The sequence below is a fragment of the Rhinopithecus roxellana genome, chromosome 16 (assembly GCF_007565055.1).
Source record: "Rhinopithecus roxellana isolate Shanxi Qingling chromosome 16, ASM756505v1, whole genome shotgun sequence".
NCBI lineage: Eukaryota > Metazoa > Chordata > Mammalia > Primates > Cercopithecidae > Rhinopithecus > Rhinopithecus roxellana.
Genome location: NC_044564.1, coordinates 23,456,242 through 23,478,634, shown reverse-complemented (window position 1 = coordinate 23,478,634; position 22,393 = coordinate 23,456,242). Strand labels below are relative to the sequence as shown.

The following is a 22,393-nucleotide window of genomic DNA, read 5'->3' as shown; positions in this document are numbered from 1 at the left end:
AGTTAAGCTATTTTCATTTCTGTGGATCTTCAGTTGCTTCAGGCCATCTGGATGTATACGTGCAAGTAACTGGGGATATGATGGCTTAGCTTGGGCTCAGAGGCCTGACAGTTACCATCCACACGAACAACACCGCAAGCAGGGTTGTTGGTGATCATTCACGCGCATACACATTTAGCCCTCCAGAATTTGACCACCAAGGAAGTACTTTACTGGCTCCCGTGACATCTCCTTCCTTGGTCTGTGCACAAAGTCATTGCTGCAGTATGTGAAGATCCTTTAAGCTAGGTTGCTGGCCAGTACCCCCCACACCCCCCGTGTTGCTGAAAGCTCAGGTTATTCCTCACACTGGGTGGGTCTAGATTTCTCACCTCTGAGGCCGCCACAATAGGGCAGGGTGCACCTCCCCACGAGAGAGAACCAGAGACCATCCCGGAGGGGAATGTAATCCCAGATGAGTCCCCCAAATTGTTATATATAAAGTTTCGGTGCCACAAAAGAAATAGCACTCGAATATAAAATTTTCTTTTTAATTCTCAGCAAGGCAAGTTACTTCTATATAGAAGGGTACACCCTTACAGATAGAACAATGGTGAGCTCACACTTGGACAAGGGAGGGAAAGGGGTTCTTATCCCTGGCGCACGTGGTCCCTACTGCTGTGTCATTCCCCTATTGGCTAGGGTTAGACTACATAGGCTAAACTAATTCCGAATGGCTAATTTAAAAAGAATGATGGGGTGAGTGCTTTGGTGGGAGTCAGGGCAGAGCAGGTAGCAGGTAATTGGAATGAGTTAGGGTGGAGCAGGTGATCAGAGTGAGTCAGGGTGGAGTAGGTAATTGGAATGAGTCAGGGTGGAGTAGGTAATCGAAAAAGGTTGCTTTATGAGGAAGTTAAGTTTAAACGTAGAAGGGAAAGAACTGAACATACTGACATATTAATTCTTTGGAAAGAAATTTAGAACTCATATCAGGAAAGAGTGGCATGACATATTTCAAATGCTGAAGGGGAAAAACTTTACCTAGACTAGTATATCTAGTGAAAATATCTTTCAAACATGAAGGAAAAAGAAAGACTTTTCCAGACAAACAAAAGTTGAGCCGTTTCATTAACATCATACTTGTCCTACAAAAAAATGCTGAAGAGAGTCCTTCAACTAGAAAGAAAAGGACGTTGAGCAATAAGAAATCAGCCACCGGCCGGGCGCGGTGGCTCAAGCCTGTAATCCCAGCACTTTGGGAGGCCGAGACGGGTGGATCACGAGGTCAGGAGACCGAGACCATCCTGGCTAATACGGTGAAACCCCGTCTCTACTAAAAAATACAAAAAACTAGCCGGGCGACGAGGCGGGCGCCTGTAGTCCCAGCTACTCGGGAGGCTGAGACAGGAGAATAGCGTGAACCCGGGAGGCGGAGCTTGCAGTGAGCTGAGAGCCGGCCACTGCACTCCAGCCTGGGCGGCAGAGCAAGACTCCGTCTCAAAAAAAAAAAAAAAAAAAAAAAAAAGAAATCAGCCACCATGCCTGGCTTCATTATAGTTTTGATTTGCATTTCTCTGATGATCAGTGATGTTGAGCACCTTGTCATATGCCTGTTTGCCATCTGTATGTCTTCTTTTGAGAAATACCTATTCAGATCTTTTGTTCATTGTTAAATTGGACTATCAGGTTTTTTCCTATAGAGTTATTTGAGCTCCTTATAATCCCAGCATACAGGCAACCAAAGCAAAAATTGACAAAATGGTATCACATTAAGTTTAAAATCTTCTGCACAGCAAAAGAAACAATTAGCAAAGTGAAGAGACAACCCACAGAATGGGAGAAAATATCTGCAAACTGTCCGTCTGACAAAGGATTAATAACCAGTCCCAAATAAAAGAACTGCTTTTGAAATAAATTTAACAACCTGCTTGCAGAGAACTAAGGCTTGTAAATGTGTCAGCACTTAGAGTAAAACCCACTTAATTTAAAATTTGGGGGGCTTGAGTTTGCCTGCAAGTTTCTTGTACACCCTAGGGTGAAATTTGTTAAACAACATATTCTTTCTACCTACACAGAACTCATGGTTTCCCATTCAGAGGAGTGGTCTGTTAGGAAAACAAAATTAACCAAAAGAAATGAAATCTACTCCAGCAACCTATAATAATCAAACTATTATTTTACGTATATTTTTAAGCGGACTAGAGGGAAACAAGTAGCATAAAAAGGTGGATGAGGATGAACAAATAGAATAACTGACCCTGGAAGCTGGGTGTGGTTCCCAGCTACTTAGGAGGCTGAGGCAAGAAGATCACTTGAGCCCATGAGTTCAAGGCTATAGTGCACCATTACTGCACCTGAGAATAGCCACTGCACTCTACCCTTGGCAACATAGCAATATCCCATCTTAAAAAAAAATACCTGAACCTAGAATAAACAAATTATATTTCAGGGAAGAGAAAAGAACTTTAAAACATTTTTATGACTATTCTCAGAGAAAAGAAGCAATTACACATATATAAAGTAAGAATAGGTTGCTTTAAAAGGGGGAAAGAAGAAAAATATCTAAGAACAACGACAAAATAGCATTTGGGGAAGCAAAAATGGGATTGCTAATTTTTTTTTAAAACCCATTTAAGGATTAAAATCTCTCCTGGACCATAAAACAAAAAGACACAGAGATAGAAAATATGAGAGAAATAATTTGTTTTTAAACAGAGGGTCCAACTAGAAAGGTTTAGTTATAGAGAAGAGAAATCCCTTTAAAATTCTTATAGAAATAAAATAAGATATTAACAAAAATTAGAATTAGATTGGTATCAGATTTCTCAAAAGCACCATTGGGTCCTAGAAACCAGTAGGGTCATACCTTCAAATTTCTTAGTGAAACATATTTTGACCTAGAAATCTGTACCCAGGAAAACTACAAGTCAAGTAAGAGAGCAAACTTGTTCCTACCCTAGGACCTTTACCCTTGCTGGCAATGTCTGCCCCCAAGTCTTTGCATGGCTTGCTTCTTTTTCATCACTTAGTGCTACCTTTTCAGATAAAAGGTCTCTAACACCCCCACCAAGACCCTCTATTCTATTAACCTGTTTTATTTTCCTCAGAGCATTTATCACTAAATGGTATTTTTTTCATTTCTTGTTTGTTGTCTACCTCTTTCCATAAGGATGTTGTCTTTTTTCACCACTGTGTCCCTAAGTCCCTGGAACTATCCTTGACATATAACGGGAGCTTCATTATTATTTGTTGAGAGAGTGAAAAAAATGAATGAACGTCTTAGCCACCAGATTATGAGCCTCTACAGTAGAAATTACACCATATTCATCTTCATATTTTTGGAAGTGCCTTGCACAAAGTAGCTCTTAGTAAATCTCTATTGAAGTATTAAATGAAGAAATATCCTTGAATTAGCTAGGTTCTTATCAGCTCAGCAGTTTTGTTTCTGTGGTATTTGTGCCAGGACATTGCCGATGTAGTGATAGGTAAAACACTTCCATTTCTTGAAGTAAGCTGAACCAGAAATCCTTCCTGACTTAAACACTTCATTTTCCCCCATTTTTTGGAAATGGCTCTTAGAAGAAAATCTGGCAGACACAGGAAGCACGTTTAGCAAAGCTGCTTCCTGATGAGCTCACAGCTGAGCTGGGGGTTAGATCCCTTCTCTCTCCCCAGTGACCAGAACTTCCAGTGACAATGCCTTCTAAATCATGATCTGTTAACGAGGAGTGTATTTGTGAGACAAACGAGCAAAGTGCATGAAATTGAAATGGTGCCAGAGATCCAGGATCTCCTTCTGGGGTAAGGCACAACCTAAAGCACAGATGTGAAGGGTCAAAGGCCCCAAGGAGTGCTTTCTTTTGACAGGCTGCCTATGAGGCCAGGGAGCACCTTTATGAGACCAGTGGCCTTGATTCTAGGTCAGTTTTGTCAAGAGTGACAAAATTATTTATTTCACTCTTTATTGAAGCCACTTTTTGCTAAATGGGAGGCTGTCTGCACTTCTTTGGTCTGACTAGGTCTGGTATTAAGTTATCTCTAGGGTCTGTAGCAATAACCAAACAAACTAATGATTCCTTGTTTCTTTCTCCTTATAGAAAGGAAGTAAAGTGAAGCTTTAAAGACTAAGTACTAAAAATCCCTATCACAATAAAAAGAAATGTAGAACATCTGCAAGGGCTCTGAAGGCCTCATGATGGCAGGAAAAGCTCTAGCAATGAAGAAAGAAAACACTATGCCCTACACCTTCAGGATTCAGGCTGTGGGGGAAACCCTGCTTTCTGGGGCTTGGGCTGATGAGAAGTGGTCTTCCTTTCTGGTGGCTTAGTGTGAGCAGTAGAACTCAGACGCAGATCAGTAACTCACTGAGGCTTTATCTGAACCATGAGAATAGCTTTGTTTTCACATGATTAATTGAAGAGAAAGATAAAGAAGTGGGAATAAGATTGAGAAGGAAAGATTGCATGGCCCCAGAGAAACCCTCATCACAAAAAGCTGAGCTACTCAGCATGAATCTGGATTTGGCTAGGAATAAAAGCAGATTTTATGTGTTTTGTCCCAATTCTCCTTTGTTTTATTGTTCCCCGGCCCCTCACTCAACTCTCAAATACCAGTTTTTGATATTGAATATTAAGCGTTTAGTGTTAATTTTTAAGTAATACTGGTTTTGATTATGTTTTAAAATAAGATCTTTACCATTTAGAGCTATATATTAAATTATTTATAGATGAAATTGCATAATGTGACAGATTTGTTCTGGGAAGGCAGGGGAAGAGGAGGTTTGGATGAAATTAGACTGGCTATGAATTGACAATTGTTGAAGCTGGGTGATGGGTACATGGGTACATGGGAGTTTGTTGTCCTATTTATATACTTTAATTGGTGTTTTAAATTTTCCATAATAAAAAATAATTTAAAATCTCAGTTTCTGGAAATGGTCCCAGTTAGACCTATTCCTCCTACTTTTCTAGTCTTGTCTACAAAGATGAGCCCTCCCATTATCTAGCAATGGGGATGGGTTGCTTTGAGCCAGCCATACTTTGTGACCAAGGTCACAGATGTGAAGACTGTTGGGTAGATGTGAAGACTGTTGGGTAGATGTGAAGACTGTTGGGTAGATGTAAAGACTGTTGGGTAGACTTCGAAGTGGTTCAATAACATCATGTTGTCTCTAGAGGCATGTGGACATATCGGGCTGGTAGGAATGTAAAATGGCATAATAACTTTGGAAAACATTTGGCAGTTTTTTAAAAAGTTAAAGATAAATTTGCTATAGGATCCAGTGATTCTACTCCTAGATATATACAAAGGAAATGAAAGCTTATGTCCATGAAAAGACTTGTACACAGATGTTCCATACAGCCTTGTTTGTAATAGCCAAAAACTGGAAACAATCCAAATGTTCAATAAAAGAAAAATTAGTACACAAATTGTGTAATATCAATACAATAGAACACTATTCAGTATTAAAAAGAAATGAATGATTGATAGATGCAAAAACATGGATGAATCCCAAAGTCATTATGCTAAGTAGTAGAAGCCAGAAAAAAGAGTACATACTATATGATTCCATTTGTATAAAATCTAAAAATTTCAAATATCATAAAGTGTCAGAAAGCAGATTAGTGGTTGCCTGAGGACCAGGGGAAGGGAGAAGTGGGAAGGAAGAATTACAAAGGGGCACGAGAAACCTAGGAATAATGAATATTTCATTAACTTGAGTATGGTGATAGTTTCACAGATAGGTGTGTGTATGCGTGTGTGTGTGTATGTCTAGTATATAGTTGTATACTTCAAATATGTGCAATTTTAGGGGGATAGTGACTGAAATGGGACATAGGGTGGTTTCTGGGTGCTGAGAATGTTCTATTTATTTGTTCTGGGTATTTGTTCCATTAGTGTGATTACTTCGGGAAAATTCATCAACATATATCTGTGATTTCTGCATATGTCTTTATGTGTGTTAATAATTAAATGTTAAATAATCAAAAATAGAGGGCATCAGATTAATCTGGAATTATGAGTAGTATAGTTGTATTAGTCAAAGTAAGATAACTAAAATAAAAAACAGCCTTAAAATCTCACTGATATGTGACAATACAATGAAGGTTGTTGTGGGGAGGGGCAGCTTGCTCCACCAATAACTCAAGAACACTCTAGCCATTCTAGCTAATGGCCCCACCAACCTCTTGGATTTCAGGATCTTCTACTGGATTCCCTGCATTCAACCAGCAAATGGGGAAGAAGAGAGAATAGGAAGACTCACACAGCACTTTTTTTTTTTTTTTTTTTTTTGAGATGGAGTCTCACTCTGTCGCCCAGGCTGGAGTGCAGTGGCGTGATCTTGGATCACTGCAACTTCTGCCTCCTGGGTTCAAGCGATTCTCCTGCCTCAGCCTTCTAAGTAGCTGGGACTACAGGTTCACGCCACCACACCCCACTAATTTTTGTATTTTTAGTAGAGATGGGTTTTCACCATGTTGACCAGGATGGTCTCAATCTCTTGACCTCGTGATCCGCCCACCTCAGCCTCCCAAAGTGTTGGGATTACAGGCATGAGCCACTGCACCTGGCCACACATGATAGCATTTTAGGGCCAAGCGTGTAAGTAGCATAATCACTTCCACCAACATTGCGCTGGCTAGAACAGTTACATATAACTGCAAGAGAGCTGGGGAAATGTGCTCTAGATATGTGCTCAGAAGGAAAAGAAAATAGAATTTAATGAATACATATGATTATCGCTGCCACAATCTACCCTTCTGATCATCATATCCATTTCATTTTTCCTCCCACATATGGAACACCCTCATCATCTCCCCCAAATCCTACCCAGTCACTGCATCCAACTCAGAGTCCAAGATCTCTCACTGATGCACAGTTCTCTCCATCAGATCTAAATGAGGTTCCTCTTGGTCTGGAGATGTGAGAAGATCTCCTTTATTCATTGCTCTCAGTGATTTCTAGCTCCACTTCTGGAAGTTTTCCCTCATTCTTTATCCTTGCTGACCAACCCTGAAGTGGATGTTGGGGAGTATACTCTTCTTAGGGACTGCAGCTTTTGTAACCTGCTTCCTGCCCAGTGTGGTTTTAAGGATTTCCAAACAGTCGCAGGCTTTTTTAGACCAGGCTCATAGTTACCTAGTAATACCATTCCTCCAAAACCCATAAGGCTTCTCATCTGTTTGCTTCCAATTAGTTTCATGTGTCAGTAACCCCCTGCCCCCAAAAATTCTTTCCTAGACATAGTTTTTGAGTTTGTCCTATTTCTTTGCTTCCTTGCCCCTCCGTGCCCTTCTAACTTAATGGCAAGAAAGTTGAGGCTATGTGGAATAATAGTCATGGGTAAGAAGGTATCACCTTTAACCTGAACTTTGCCTAAAGGCTGAGTCACTTTGTTGACAGTAATTATTGGGCCTTTTTTGCTTAAGGTCTCAATCTTATCTCTTCCTGTTTAATGTCTAGAAGTCATAGTTCTTTGATGCCCCATGTTTCTGTACCTTCTCATTTCTGCCTACAAATTGGCTAATTCTTTCCCTCGTTTAACTTTAAAAAATTTTTTTTAGTACAGATGGGGTCTCAGTATATTGCCCAGGCTGGTCACAAATTCCTGGCCCCAAGCAATCCTCCTGTCTGGTCTTTCCAAAATCCTGGGATGGCATGCATGACTCACTGCACACAGCCAACTCTTTCTTTTAATACCTTTCAAAGGCAGCCAATACACAATATTTTGATTCTTTCTAACCACTTCTCTTAGAGCTGCAAGGTTCAGTAGGCATATGGTCTACCTTTCAGTTTTACCAAATTCTTTAATGTTAACATGACTACCATATTTTCAGCCTTTTATATCAGTTTCCTTATCACCCACCCGCTAACTGCTAAGCCCCACACATTTTAGACTTCTGTTAAAGCAGCTTCAATAATGGAATGATTAAGTGCTTGGGTTCTGGAACTGGTTCAAAACCTGTTTCCTCTACTCAGTAGCTGAGAGACTTTAGACAAAATTCTTTCTCACTCTTAAGTTCCTCATCTATTATTAAAAGAGGATTATTGTAAATATTAAATAATATGTCCAAGGAGGGCTTCTACTGGAGTTTCTTTTCTGTCCTATGTACTGCTGCCTAGAGCCTGTGAACTATAGGGCCTCCCCGCCCTCCTAGGAGAGGGACACTTTGTTGAGAGATAAGGGTCTAGACTGTAGAACTGAATGAAGCAGTACACATCTTGGATAAAATGTTCACTTAATTCTTTTTTTTCATTTATAGATTTTCCTGGGTTTAGGCATCATATGTTTTGTCCTAGCAGTGGGGCATGGCATTTGGCAGAACAAGAAAGGCTACCACTTCCAGATTTTTCTGCCGTGGGAAAAATATGTCTCTTCATCAGCTGTCTCTGCCATCCTCATATTCTGGTCCTACTTCATTATTCTCAATACCATGGTGCCCATTTCCCTCTATGTCAGGTAGGCTTCTTTGATCACTTTGGGGTGTGGGGGAGGAGCTGACTTCATACTGTCTACTTAATTCCCCAACCAGAGTGTGAACTTTTAAAAAGCATACACTTGTGCTCTTTAACCCCTTACTCTCCACAGTACCTGGTGTACAAAATGCTCTGAGATATATCTAGAGATTGCATAAATGCCTTCCATGTCCAGAATACTGTGCTAGGAAGACACTGTGTGGTTTATACAAAAAGAAAATTATCCCTGCCCTCAAATAACTTAAAAAGTAAGTGACTAAATAAGACATACAAACACATGAAATAACTAGAAAACATACACACAAATTTGGTGATGCTGACACATGGGTAGGTTCCCCAGGAAGATAGGCCAGGCAGCCCATAGTTTACCAATGAGATAGGTCCAAACATTCACTTGTAAGTCAATTAATCAGAATTCAGAATGCATTTTCCCACAGAAACAGTGTGACAGATGGTAGATAAGTGTAATTTTGACCTAAGTTCAATTCCTAAAAGTTGTAGAAGAGAAGAAGAAGGATTTTTCTTACTCTTTTTCATAAGCACCTTGAATGAAAATTTGAAATAGTGGAAAAAAGTATTTACCCTACTCTGATCATCCTTTTCTAGGTTCTGCATTTCCTTACACATACATACACCCAAATACATTTTAGTTTCCTCCTTTCGAGGCTTTCTAAACCCTGTACCGGGGCTTTTTGGCAATTAAAAAAAAGTACCCTATGTAACTAGATTACCTTATTTAGTAATATTTATTAAGTATCTACTATGTGCTGAGGTTTAGAGAGATTGCTGTGGTGGCTGGATATGGTAAAGGATGGGAGGAGTCCCAACTCCAGGCATAGAGATTATCAATAATCAGTCGATGATGAGGACCTGAGCACCTCCTTCTTTACCTCAAAGGAAAAAATCCCCATCTCTCAGTGCAGCTGTCTCAGACAGGGATTACTAATAATCACCTTATAATAAAGCAGACTAAAACACATTAAGTATGAATGATGATAAGAAGGAGACCCCTTAAAAGTCTTCACTGTTTTAAAATGAACATGCTTATTAGCCATAAAGAATCTATAATGGATGCTGTTTAGAGCAGAAGAGGAGTATGACAAAGGCAATAGGGAAAACTCTTTTAAAATGAGAAGAGATTGTTGTGGGAGGAGGCACACCACAGGCAGGCTGACTGTGCCTGGAAATTTATCAGAGGTTCAGCCCGTAAACTATTCCTAATTTCCATAGCTTCTTTCCTTATTCTGAAATAAACTCTGAGTGTGTCAAGTTCCTCTGTCTTTCCCCATGTGACGGGAGCAATAATCCTCCAACTGGGCCAACACAGCCTTTTATAAGTTAACTGTTACTCTATCACACCTTGCATTACTGCAGAAATTCCAAAATTGTAACTTTTTCTGGATACATTTTGGAAAAAAAAAAAAGAATAAAAGACAGGTATCACTCAAAAGAGTTAATCAAGTGTATCTGGGTGCAGGTGGTAAAGCCTTGAGTGATAATGGCCAAAGTCAGCATTACCATGGGTTGGCTGGTGGGAAGGGTCCTTCAGAAGGGTAGAATCCCAAGGAAGACACCCTAATTTTCAGATGCTAGCCCTGATCTACCACAGAACTGCTAAGAAAGAAACCAGGATGTTATATTTGCTTGTCCTGTTCTGACGCAGAACCATTCTTTTTCTTTCTCCTTAGTGTTGAAATAATAAGATTGGGCAACAGTTTATATATCAACTGGGATCGGAAGATGTTTTATGCACCAAGGAACACACCAGCACAGGCTCGTACTACCACCCTTAATGAGGAGCTCGGCCAAGTCAAATATGTGTTCTCTGACAAAACAGGGACTCTGACTCAGAACATTATGATTTTCAACAAATGTTCTATTAATGGGAAGCTCTATGGTATGCATGTCTTCCTGCTTTCCCCAAGTCCTGGGGAATTTTTACTTTGCAAATTGTTTTCAAGACGAATCTAGCTCTAAATCTATAAGCCTCTGGAATTCACATTTACCTCCTATTCTCACAACTGTCTCTATTCTCTAAGCAAAGACCACCCAGCCCAAACAGTTCTAACCAAAAAGCATTTATTTAGCATCTTATAGGTACAATCTATTGTGTTGGGCATGGAGAATACCAAGATGTACAAGACTTAGTCTCTGTCCTCAAGGAGTTCCTAATGTCTATATACGCAGTTTCACTCCCATTTTAAATCAGATGGATGTGGGTCAAAGGGTACAAAGTTTCAGTTAGGCGGGAGGAGTGAGTCTTCAAGATCCATTGCACAGCATGTTGATCCTAGTTAATAATAATGCATTGCATATATCAGAATTGCTAAAAGAGTTTTAAGTGTTCTCACTATAAAAAAATAAGTTTGCGGCCGGGCGCGGTGGCTCAAGCCTGTAATCCCAGCACTTTGGGAGGCCGAGACGGGCGGATCACAAGGTCAGGAGATTGAGACCATCCTGGCTAACACGGTGAAACCCCGTCTCTACTAAAAATGCAAAAAAAAAATTAGCCAGGCGTGGCGGCGAGCGCTTGTAGTCTCAGCTACTTGGGAGGCTGAGTCAGGAGAATGGCGTGAACCCGGGAGGCGGAGCTTGCAGTGAGCTGGGATCGCACCACTGCACTCCAGCCTGGGCAACTGAGCGAGACTCCGTCTCAAAAAAAAAAAAAAAATAAGTTTGCGAGATGATGAATATGTTAGTTTGATATAATCATTCCATGGTGTATACATATATGAAAACATCACATTGTATCCATAAATATATACAATTATTATTTGTCAATTAATAATAAAATTAAAAATAGATAAATTAAATGGAGCAGTCAATGTATTACTGAAGCTGCTAATTTCCTGATTCCCCTTTAGAGCAATAAATATTATTGAGAGAAACCATCAAAGGGTAGTCAGAGTTTGATCAGTGTCTCCCAGGCCCAGTCCCTTATTTATCTTATGCCTTAAGCATAAGCTTGTTTTTGTGATAAAGTCCTCATGTGTATGAACACTCATACCCAGTGTCCTAGCTAACAGAAGAAGGTAATCACATCTAAAAAACTAGAACACATGGGATAATCTTTCTGGGATGACGAAAAAGTTTTGAAACTAGAGAGAGGTGGTAGTTGCACATTATAAATGCACTAAATGCCTCTAAATTGTACACATTAAAATGGATAATTATATGTTAAGTAAATTTCATATCAATAAATAATTGAAATTTTTGAATTAAAAAAAAGCTAGGCCGGAAGCGTTGGCTCATGCCTGTAATTTCAATACTTTGGGAGGCTGAGGCAGGCAGATCACCTGAGGTCAGGAGTTCGAGACGAGCCTGGCCAACATGGTGAAACCCCATCTCAACTAAAAATACAAAAATATTAGCCAGGCATGATGGCACACACCTGTAATCCCAGCTACTTCGGAGGCTGAGGTGGGAGAATTACTTGAACCCAGGAGGTGAAGTTTGCAGTGAGCCAAGATCACGCCACTGCATTCCAGCCTGGATGACAAGAGTAAAACTCCTGTCTAAAAAAAAAAAAAAAAAAAAAAAAAAAACTAGAGCACTCTAATATTTCCTGTTATTTCCTATATTTCTTATTATTTGTTTGGTAACCATGTCAAACAAATTTTCATTTATATAAATTCTGAAGGCTTATTTTTGGATGAGTTGATTTGGGTGAGCCTTTTAATTCTCTGGCTCATTTTAAGACCTGACCATATACTGGGTAAAGTTGAAAAGGACCATGAGTGTTTCCATGCTTGGCATCAGACATGTCTTCTACCCCGATTCTGTCTGTCATCCACTGGTCAAGAATCCCAAACGCTCTAAAACTAAGTCCACATCTCTTCTGGGTAACTCGTATGATTGGAGGGCTTTCTGAGGTGTGAAGCCTTTCACTTCTAGCTTCATCTTATTCTCACTTAGGAGGGAAGAGTTGAGGCCCAAGCAAACCTCTTCTTACCATTGGCTTAGGGAAAGGAGCTTACTGGGCACTGGGAGCTAGGTGGCCTGAGGAGACTGGGGGCAACTTGACTGCAAGTCTAGGATGAAGGAATCAGAATAAATAAGCTTTTAAGGCCCCTCCTTTAAATCACCATATCACCCAGCAATTTGATTCCTAGGTATATACCCCCAAAACTTGAAAACAAGAACTCGGATACATGTATACCAATGTTTATTGTGACATTATTCATGTAAGTCCAGAGGTAGAAATAACCCACATGTCCATCCACATATGAATGGATAAAGAAAATGTGGTACAGCATATACATACAATGGAATGTGAATCATCCATAAAAAAGTAATGAAATTTGAGGCCGGGCGCGGTGGCTCAAGCCTGTAATCCCAGCACTTTGGGAGGCCGAGACGGGCGGATCACGAGGTCAGGAGATCAAGACCATCCTGGCTAACATGGTGAAACCCCGTCTCTACTAAAAAAATACAAAAAAAAAAAAAAAAAACTAGCCGGGCGACCTGGCGGGCGCCTGTAGTCCCAGCTACTCGGGAGGCTGAGGCAGGAGAATGGCGTGAACCCGGGAGGCGGAGCTTGCAGTGAGCTGAGATCCGGCCACTGCACTCCAGCCTGGGCGACAGAGCGAGACTCCGTCTCAAAAAAAAAAAAAAAAAAAAAAAAAAAAAAAGAACCATCTGTTAAGGTTGGTATATATTTTTGGGCCGGGCGCGGTGGCTCAAGCCTGTAATCCCAGCACTTTGGGAGGCCGAGACTGGCGGATCACGAGGTCAGGAGACCGAGACCATCCTGGCTAATACGCTGAAACCCCGTCTCTACTAAAAAATACAAAAAAACTAGCCGGGCGACGAGGCGGGCGCCTGTAGTCCCAGCTACTCGGGAGGCTGAGACAGGAGAATGGCGTGAACCCGGGAGGCGGAGCTTGCAGTGAGCTGAGAGCCGGCCACAGCACTCCAGCCTGGGCGGCAGAGCAAGACTCCGTCTCAAAAAAAAAAAAAAAAAAAAAAAAAAAAAAAAAAAGAAATTTGATACATGCTACAACATGGATGAACCTTGAAAGCATTATGCTAAATGATGTAAGCTAAACACAAAAAGACAAAAATTTTATGATTCTACTTATGTGAACTATCTACAATAGGCAAATTCATAGAGACAGAAAATAGATTAGAGGTTACTAGGGGCTGGTGGTGGGAAGAAATGGGAAGTTTCTGTTTGGGGTGCTGAAAAAAATGTTGAAAACATATAGTGGTGATTGTTGCACAACATCGTGAATATAATTAATGTCATTGCATTTTACATTTAAAATAGTTAAAATGGCAAGTTTTATGTGATATATATATATTTTTTTTAACCATAATTTAAAGAAATTCAAACCCTCCTTTAAAACCGTTGCCAAGTCTCTTCTGTGTTCACTTACCAACAGGTGATACTTATGACAAGGATGGACAGAGGGTGACAGTCTCTGAGGTAAGTGATTACAGCTCCATGGGAAATGCATGTGGGAGCTGAGTGAGGCTGTGCTTCAGAGAAGCACAAATTGAGACTCCCTTAGCCACTGAAATATTAAAGCTTTTATTGGCCCCGTAATATCAGAAATATCAGAAGGCATTATGTAAATGACCTATGTTTAATTCTGAAGATCTTCGTTTGTTCTTTTTAAACAAAAATAGCTTTATTGGCTTTTTCTCTTTAAAAAATAATCCATGCTCATTGTAAAAAAAATTTAAATAATACAGAAATGTGTGAAGAAAGTTAAAAGTATTCCAGCCCATTCAGATAGCCAATGTAAAGTTAGGGAGTATATCCTATGCTTTTCGTATGTATATACACACACACATATGTACATCTAGATCTAGAAGATGGGGGAGACAAAATCATAGTATGCTTATTATTTCCAGTTTCCTTTTGTTCACTTGACACTATTATTGTCATCATCTTTCCATGTCAGTAGGTCTAGGTTTACATCATCATTTTGAATGGGTGTCTACTATTCAATTCTATCAGTGTACCTTAATTTATTTAATTTCTTATTTTTATTCCATTTTCTTTTTTTTGTTGTTGTTTTTTTTTGTTTGTTTGTTTGTTTTTTTTTTTTGTTTTTTTTGAGAAGGAGTCTCGCTCTGTCACCCAGGCTGGAGTGCAGTGGCCAGATCTCAGCTCACTGCAAACTCCGCCTCCCGGGTTTACGCCATTCTCCTGCCTCAGCCTCCCGAGTAGCTGGGACTACAGGCGCCCGCCACCTCGCCCGGCTAGTTTTTTGTATTTTTTTAGTAGAGACGGGGTTTCACCGTGTTAGCCAGGATGGTCTCGATCTCCTGACCTCGTGATCCGCCCGCCTCGGCCTCCCAAAGTGCTGGGATTACAGCCTTGAGCCACCGCGCCCGGCCTCCATTTTCTTTTGTGATTACAAATGACATTTTGGTAATCATTATGGCACATACATTTTGTCTACTTTTCTGATAATTATTTCTTTAGAATAAAGTCCTAGAAGTAAAATTTGTTGGTCAAAAGGTAGCCATGTTTTAATACATTAGATAGTGCCACATTGCCCTCCAGGTAGATTTGCATAACTTTATAATCCCATCAAAAATATATGACAATTTCTTTCCCCCCATATGCTTGTCAGAACTGGTATTAACAATTTTTAATCTGTTGAAATTTAATTGATGAAAAATAGTATCTAATTATTTAATTTACCTTTTTTGATTACTAATTAGATTGGATCATTTTTATGTGCTTATTTCTCTTCCCCTTATCATCTCTTTATTGCCCATTTACACTTACTTTGTGAACTGTCCATTCATATTCTTTGGCCTTTTTTTCTTATTTGAAAATGCTCTTTATACAGTAAAAATACCAGCTCTTCCTTTGTCTGGTGCATATGTTACAGTTATTTTTCCCATTTTGTCTTTTGGTTTTTAATTTGTTAAATAATATTTTGTGTAGAAGTTTTTAATTCATGTAATCAAATCTATCAGTCATTTTCCTTTATAACTTAAGGATCTGTGACATACTCAACAGTCTTTATAAAATTATAAAAATATCTTCCTATTAATTCTTCTTATCTCTAGCTGGTTAATTTTTACTGTTTTCTCTAGTGTTGGACCCAGCTTTTGTTTATGGGTTTGTTTTTAAGTATCCCTTCATAAGGGTTCCTCTGTTGCCTTCAGGGTATTTCTCACCTTATCCTTGTCTTGCTAGACCCAATTCCAAACTCTCAGCCACTTGACTTATATACCAAACATCTGACTCCAATTCTTACCCCTATCCATCCAAAGAGATTGGGAAGGGGAAGGAAATTCAGTGATTTGCCTTAAATCATCTTCCAGGGCTCGGCTAATGACCTTGGCAATATAGGCAAAGTTATAGCTTCTAGGGAGTAAATCCCTCCTGGAGTTTCTTTCCTCTCCCTCTTCTGTCCACGACTGATTGACCATAACACATTTTTCACTAAATCACTGGACTCTTTGTTCTCTTATAAACAAACTTACCTGTAGCCTCAATCCCTTCATTAACTGAAACATGGTTTTCCCTGAGAACATTCCTTTTTCTTCCATCTCTCTCATACTCTGCATACCATAAACTCTGGACATGATAAGCCCAAAGGTGTTGCCCTCATTATCCTGTGCCATGTTTAACCATTAGTTTTTCTCTCCTACACAGTCTTTCTTCCTGTGATGCTTATGACTTCTGGCTATAATCATCTTTAACTCTTCTTGTTGTTGCTATCTAGGAAGCTTCTGGCTTCTACATCCCATTCACTGAGGGCTCTGAAACTTCTCCCTCCCCTCCCAATCACTGCTAGTGTTTTGGGGGGTATTGTCATCTTTATTGGACGACCTATCACTGTGGACTCTTTCAGGTATCTGAAAGAATCCTTCAGAAGATCTCTCTGTATCACCCATTTCCATATTACCATGTCATTGTCCAGAGTTGTACTACTGTGGAATTATAAACTTCCTTTTCACAATCTTTGATCACAAAACTTATTCCTCCATATTCTCAGTACATGGCTCAGTACTTGAGATTTTTTTTTAAGTATTCCCGCTTTTTTATCTCATGGAGATTTATAAACCCTTTGCTTTCCTTTTTCTCCAGTCTATCAATTCCTTACAACTTTACCTCCTTTCCTAGCTTGCCTGTCTGTACCCTGAGATCATAAGCATCCTCAGTACCTTACTAGTTCTCCTTTTCTTCTCTTTAATCACTAAACAAATCTCAACCTTGAATTAACCAAGCCATTGACCCTGCTCTGTTTCTAATCTGAGAGTGTTGAGCACTATTTTGGAGATCGTAAAACCATTACAAATTCAGAGACTCCACTGTCCTCTGTCCCAGTGCTACTTGGCAAATTTTTCACCATTTTGTAATTGGCTTCATATTTTATTCTCCATATCAGCTTTTCTAAACAATCACCATTCTTAGGCCTTCTACCATGCTCCCCTGGCTCCCCAGTATGTAGCAAATGATATTTCCTTCTATTTTACTGAGAAAAATCCAAACTATCAGCTAAATATCCTCCTCTGTACATATATTTTAACCCGCCTTTACTTCCTTTCCTTCAGTCTCAAAAAAGGTATAACTTTTTCCGTCAGTACTAATCTATATATTCTAGATTCCATCCCTTCCTACTTCTTCAGTAACCTCAGTCAATCCTGTATTCTTTCTTTCTTAATATCTGAATATCCCCTTATATGATTCTTTCCCCTCAGCTTGTCTTTTTTCTTTTTTTTTTTTTTTCTTCACAGAGTCTGGCTCCATTGCCCGGCTGGAGTGTAGTGGCACAATCTCAGCTCACTGCAGCCTCCGCCTCCCAGGTTCAGGTGATGATTGTGCCTCAGCCTCCTAAGTAGCTAGGATTACAGGCATGGCCACCATACCCAGCTAATCTTTGTATTTTTAGTAGAGAAGGGGTTTCACCATGTTGGCCAGGCAGGTCTCAAACTCCTGGCCTCAAGTGATCTGCCCTCCTCGGCCTCCCAAAGTTCTGGGATTACAGACATGAGCCACCATGCCTGGCCTCAGCTCAACTGTTTACATTAGTATGTCCATACAATGGTATATTATTCAGCAATAAAAAGAAGTGCTATCAAGTCACACACACACACCACAGAGGAACTTTAAGTTCATATTGTTAGGTGAAAGAAGCCAATCACACAATACTGTGTGATTTCAAATATATGACATTTTGCAAAAAGGAAAACGATAAAGGCAGTAAATACAAAAAGATCTGTGGTTACCAGGGGTTTGGAGAGAGTGCGGAGAGGGATAAAGCAGTAGAGCACAGGGGATGTTTGGGGCAGTAAAACTATTCTGTATGATGTTGTCATGGTGGATTCGTGACATTATGTGCTTGTCAAACCCATGAAACACAACACAGAGTCAAAGATGATGCAAACTATGGCCATCAGTTTATAATAATGTAGCAATATTGGTTCATCAGTTGTAACAAATGTACCACAATAATGCAACATGTTGATAGGGAAAACTGTAGGGTGGAGGTGAGAGAGGGAGTATGCAGGAACTCTCTGTACTTTGCTTAGATTTTTTGTAAACCTGAAACTGTTCTTAAAAAAAGAGAGTATTAGGCCAGGCATGGTGGTTCATGCCTGTAATCCCAGCACTTTGGGAGGCCAAGGTGGGCAAATCACTTGAGGCCAGGAGTTTGAGACCAGCCTGGCCAACATGGCAAAACCCCTTCTCTACTAAAAATACAAAGATTAGCTGGGTATGGTGGCCATGCCTGTAATCCTAGCTACTTAGGAGGCTGAGGCACAATCATCACCTGAACCTGGGAGGCGGAGGCTGCAGTGAGCTGAGAGTGCACCACTGCTCTCCAGTGACTCTGTCTCAAACACAGTGAGACTGTCTCAAAATAGTAATAATAATTTTAAATGAAATAAATGGGTTTTTAAAAGCCACAGCTTGTTAACCAGAAGTAACCACTAACAATACATTTTTAATATTTTTTTGTATTCTATTTTTAAAAATACTTATAACCTTACCTTGTTCTTGCATTCCCCTCTAGCCATTATCTGTCTCCATCAGTCAGTCCAAAATATTTATTGAGTGTCTACCATATGTCAGTCCCTGAGTAAGTACAAAACGTTCAGGGAAAACAAAACAGACTTAATTCCTACCTTCAGAGTTGGCATCCTAGAGGAGGAGTCACAGAAGTAAACAGGCAATTATAGGAGTCTCTAATTCCTCACCTTTCATTCATTCTTCAGCCTGCTTTATGTATTCAGACTCTGTCCTATCATATTCACTGAAACTATCCTAGCCAAGGTCATGAATGACTACTTTGATATTAAATCCTGACCCAACTTCTCTGTGGATTTTAGCACTCTTAAACTCCCCTTTTTCTTAAAGCTCTCTTGTCCCTTAACTTCCGTTGAATAACAATTTCTTCTTGTTTTTCCTTCTTGTCTGATTGCTTCTTCTCATCTCATTGCATTGGGTGCTGATGTTCCCTCAGGGCTCTATTATTTAACCTCTTCTCCATCTATATAGTCTCTTCATGTAATCTTATATATTTACATGGCTTTACTACCTGTGTACTGATAACCTCCAAATCCATGTAACCAAGGAAACCTGGATAACTCCCTCCCATCCATGGCCAAAGCTAAAGATATCCTATTAAAAACTATGTTATAGCTATACCACAACAATTCAAGAGTTTCCTCAGTTGCTACCTTCTACCCTCCATTCTGAATCCACTTCCTCTCAGGTGTCATCCTCAGTTTCTGTCCTTTTGTCTAGTACTTGGACTTGCTTTTCAGCATTGTTTGACTGGTTGTCTTGCTTTCAATTTCAGAGTTATCCATGAGTGCTGCCTCTCAGATCATGCTGTTCTGCAACTCTCAGCCAGTCCTGCCTCAGTCCTGAACCCAGACGGGTTCACTGTTCTCAAACATTACTTATCTGAAAGGGGAGATCATAAACTAGCTCATACCTCTTTCCTGAGCTTCAAAACTATATGTACAACTGCCTGCTTTCATTACTACCTGTACGTCTTCACGATCTCCAATTCAGTCTGTCAAAAAATCTTCTCCTGCTGGGTATTCTATCTCAGTGAATGGTCTCACTGTCTATCCAGGGGCCCAATTAGGGAATATAAAATTATTCCTAACTCTTCTTCTCTTTTACTCCTTATATCCATGTCCTATCAATTCTAACTCTCTATATTTTCAAATCCATCCCCTTAATTTAATATTTATTGTCACTACTTCATCATTTATCTTGTGAATCACTAAGTGGTCTCCTAACTGGTCTCCCTGCTTCTCATCTTGCTAGTTCCAATATATTCTTCATGCTGCTACCAGAGGACTTTCTCCAACAGGAATCCACATCACTTCTGGTGGAAAATCACTATGACACCTTATTGGTAATAAGATAGTAATGCAGGATCTGGCTCATGCCTTCCTTTCCATCCTTGTCTCTCCTTACTCACTAGCCTCTAGTTTCAAAGAATGTGTCACTGTAAGGTCTCAATTCTAGAAAAGCCTTAGGATACATATGCTATATAATGGGTCATCTTAAATTGCTGAAACCATGAACTTCCTCGAGCTTATAACTCTATTGTTGGCTAAGTCTAGGGCTTGGTTCTGGACCTGAGCATACCTCCTTGCTGCTCTGACAAACTCCCTCTAAGTAAGATATAGAAAAGAGCCAGTATACCTCACTATAAACTTCCCTTTCCCCAACATAGCACCAAGCAACAAAATTGTGTCTGTACTTGACGTAGTAGGGCCCAGCCCAAGTAACACCACAAATACAGAGAACTGGAGAAAGATCCTTGAGAGTTCTGGTATGAGCTGGAGAAATGTGTTCATAACATTGTACTCCAGAGTGGAGAAAAGAAAGTCTTAGGGCCAGCTGGGTGCAGTGACTAACGCCTGTAATCCCAGCATTTTGCGGGGGCTGAGGTGGGTGGACCACTTGAGGCCAGGAGTTTGAGACCACCCTGGCCAACATGGTGAAACTCCGTCTGTACTAAAAATACAAAAATTAGTTGGGCGTGGTAGCACATGCCTGTAATTCCAGCTACGTGGGAGGCTGAGGCACGAGAATTGCTTGAACCCAGGAAGTCAAGGTTGTGGTGAGCCAAGACTGCACCACTGCACTCCAGTCTGGGTGACTGAGACTCTGTTTCAACAATAACAACAAAACAACAACAACAAAAAAGAAAGAAAAAGAGAAAGAAAGTCTTAGGGCCAAGCTGAGCCAGAAAAAAAGTGTTTGCCCAAGGTGGCTGCAAGCAGCCTAGTTGAAATGGAGAATCAGAGTCAATGGCTAAAGGAGCCAAGGTCATAGCCAGGAAAATGGTTAGTGACTATGCACAAGATTGAAGGAAGGACTGAAATAGGAACACAAGCAGCAAAGTCAGTGACCATGAGGGTTAGAGGCAGGAAGAATCAGGTATGCTGACAAGTCAAGCAGGAATTAAGTCTGTGAACAACAAGCATGTACTGAAGCTTCCTTGTCATGTGGCCTTGCTCTATCTTGCAATATTCTTCCCTAGCCTCCTTTTAACTCTGGTGGGGCCAGAGAGGAATAGTGTAACACAATGATACCACTGTATGTAGGACTGTACTCCATACTCAGTTCCCAAAATCAGGCAACGGACAACCAGAAACAATGCTCTTTCCAGACACCACCTACAAATACAGAGCTATTACTCCCTCTGTTTTGATTATCCTCAGGTATGATTATCATAGATTTGGGACCTAGAAGAGCAGAGTTTGAAGATAGCCATTAACCATTCAGAATAGCTGGAGTGAATGAGCCCAAGAGGGGTCTGCTGAACAGTGCCCAGCTTGTCTCCTGTAGGAAGGATGTTTTCTGGCCCAATAAATAGATGATCCAGGTCAGAGCTACAGGGGCCTTAGAAACCAGCACAGGATCTCCTTCATTTATCTTGCTTTTCCTTGCCATCCTCCTAGGAGTTCTCATCACATTCCAGAAACTGCCTCCAAATTGATCTGAAAAGTATCAAGCTGCTGCTGAGAAGTTTGTTCTGGCTTATGTGTTCCAGAAAGAAAAGGTTGACTTCTCCTACAACAAACTGGCTGATCCTAAGTTTTCATTTTATGACAAGACTTTGGTGGAAGCAGTGAAAAAGGGAGATCACTGGGTGCACTTGTTTTTCCGCTCACTCTCATTGTGTCATACCGTGATGTCAGAAGAAAAAGTAGAAGGTGAGGAGAGGCCTAAGGTAGCTTCATGGACTGAGAATATGTCATGGAGTCTAGGCTGGAGGTAGGGGTGATTTAATATGCTTTGCAATGGCTTAATCTAAGAAAGAACTTTCTATTAGGTAGCTTTGTCTGGCAATGGAATGGATAGTCAAGGTAAGTGTTAGCTCCTGTTAATACCAGAGGTATTCAAGTAGAAAACAAACACTTGGTTTAAAAGAAGATTCATTCATTCAGTAGGAGTCAAACTTGGTGCTGTCTGGGGAGCTTCAGATTATTTTTATTTCTTTTAATTTTTTATGGTGCTCTACATTTTCAGAGAAACTTTTCTGGTAACTAACTATAGAATGATCCCTGAGGCTGAGAGCAGTGGCTCATGCTTATAATCCCAGCATTTTGGAAGGCCAAGGCAAGAGGATTGCTTGAAGTCAGGAGTTTGAGACTAGCCTGGACAACAAAGTGAGATTCCCCCTGTCCACCCCTGTCTCTACAAAAAAAAATTTTTTAAATAAATAAAAAATTAGCCAGGTGCCAGGCGCAGTGACGCACGCCTGTAATCCCAGCACTTTGGGAGGCTGAGGCGGGCGGATCATGAGGTCAAGAGATCAAGACCATCCTGACCAACATGGCGAAACCCTCGTCTCTACTAAAAATGCAAAAATTAGCTGGGTGTGGTGGCGCATGCCTGTAATCCCAGCTACTCGGGGAGCTGAGCCAGGAGAATTGCTTGAACCAGGGAGGTGGAGGTTGCAGTGAGCCAAGATAGTGACATTGCACT

General features: G+C 40.4%; 1 protein-coding gene across 1 annotated transcript in view; it reads left to right on the top strand.

Annotated features, from left to right (window-relative positions):
• Window positions 1-22,393, top strand: part of LOC104672653 (phospholipid-transporting ATPase FetA-like) — a 54,350-nt gene that overhangs the window by 4,960 nt on the left and 26,997 nt on the right. The window contains exons 2-5 of the mRNA XM_030920339.1: window positions 8,244-8,440; window positions 10,146-10,354; window positions 13,842-13,885; window positions 21,456-21,618. Coding sequence (XP_030776199.1) covers window positions 8,244-8,440; window positions 10,146-10,354; window positions 13,842-13,885; window positions 21,456-21,618 — 613 coding nt within the window. The remainder of the gene's footprint in view (window positions 1-8,243; window positions 8,441-10,145; window positions 10,355-13,841; window positions 13,886-21,455; window positions 21,619-22,393) is intronic.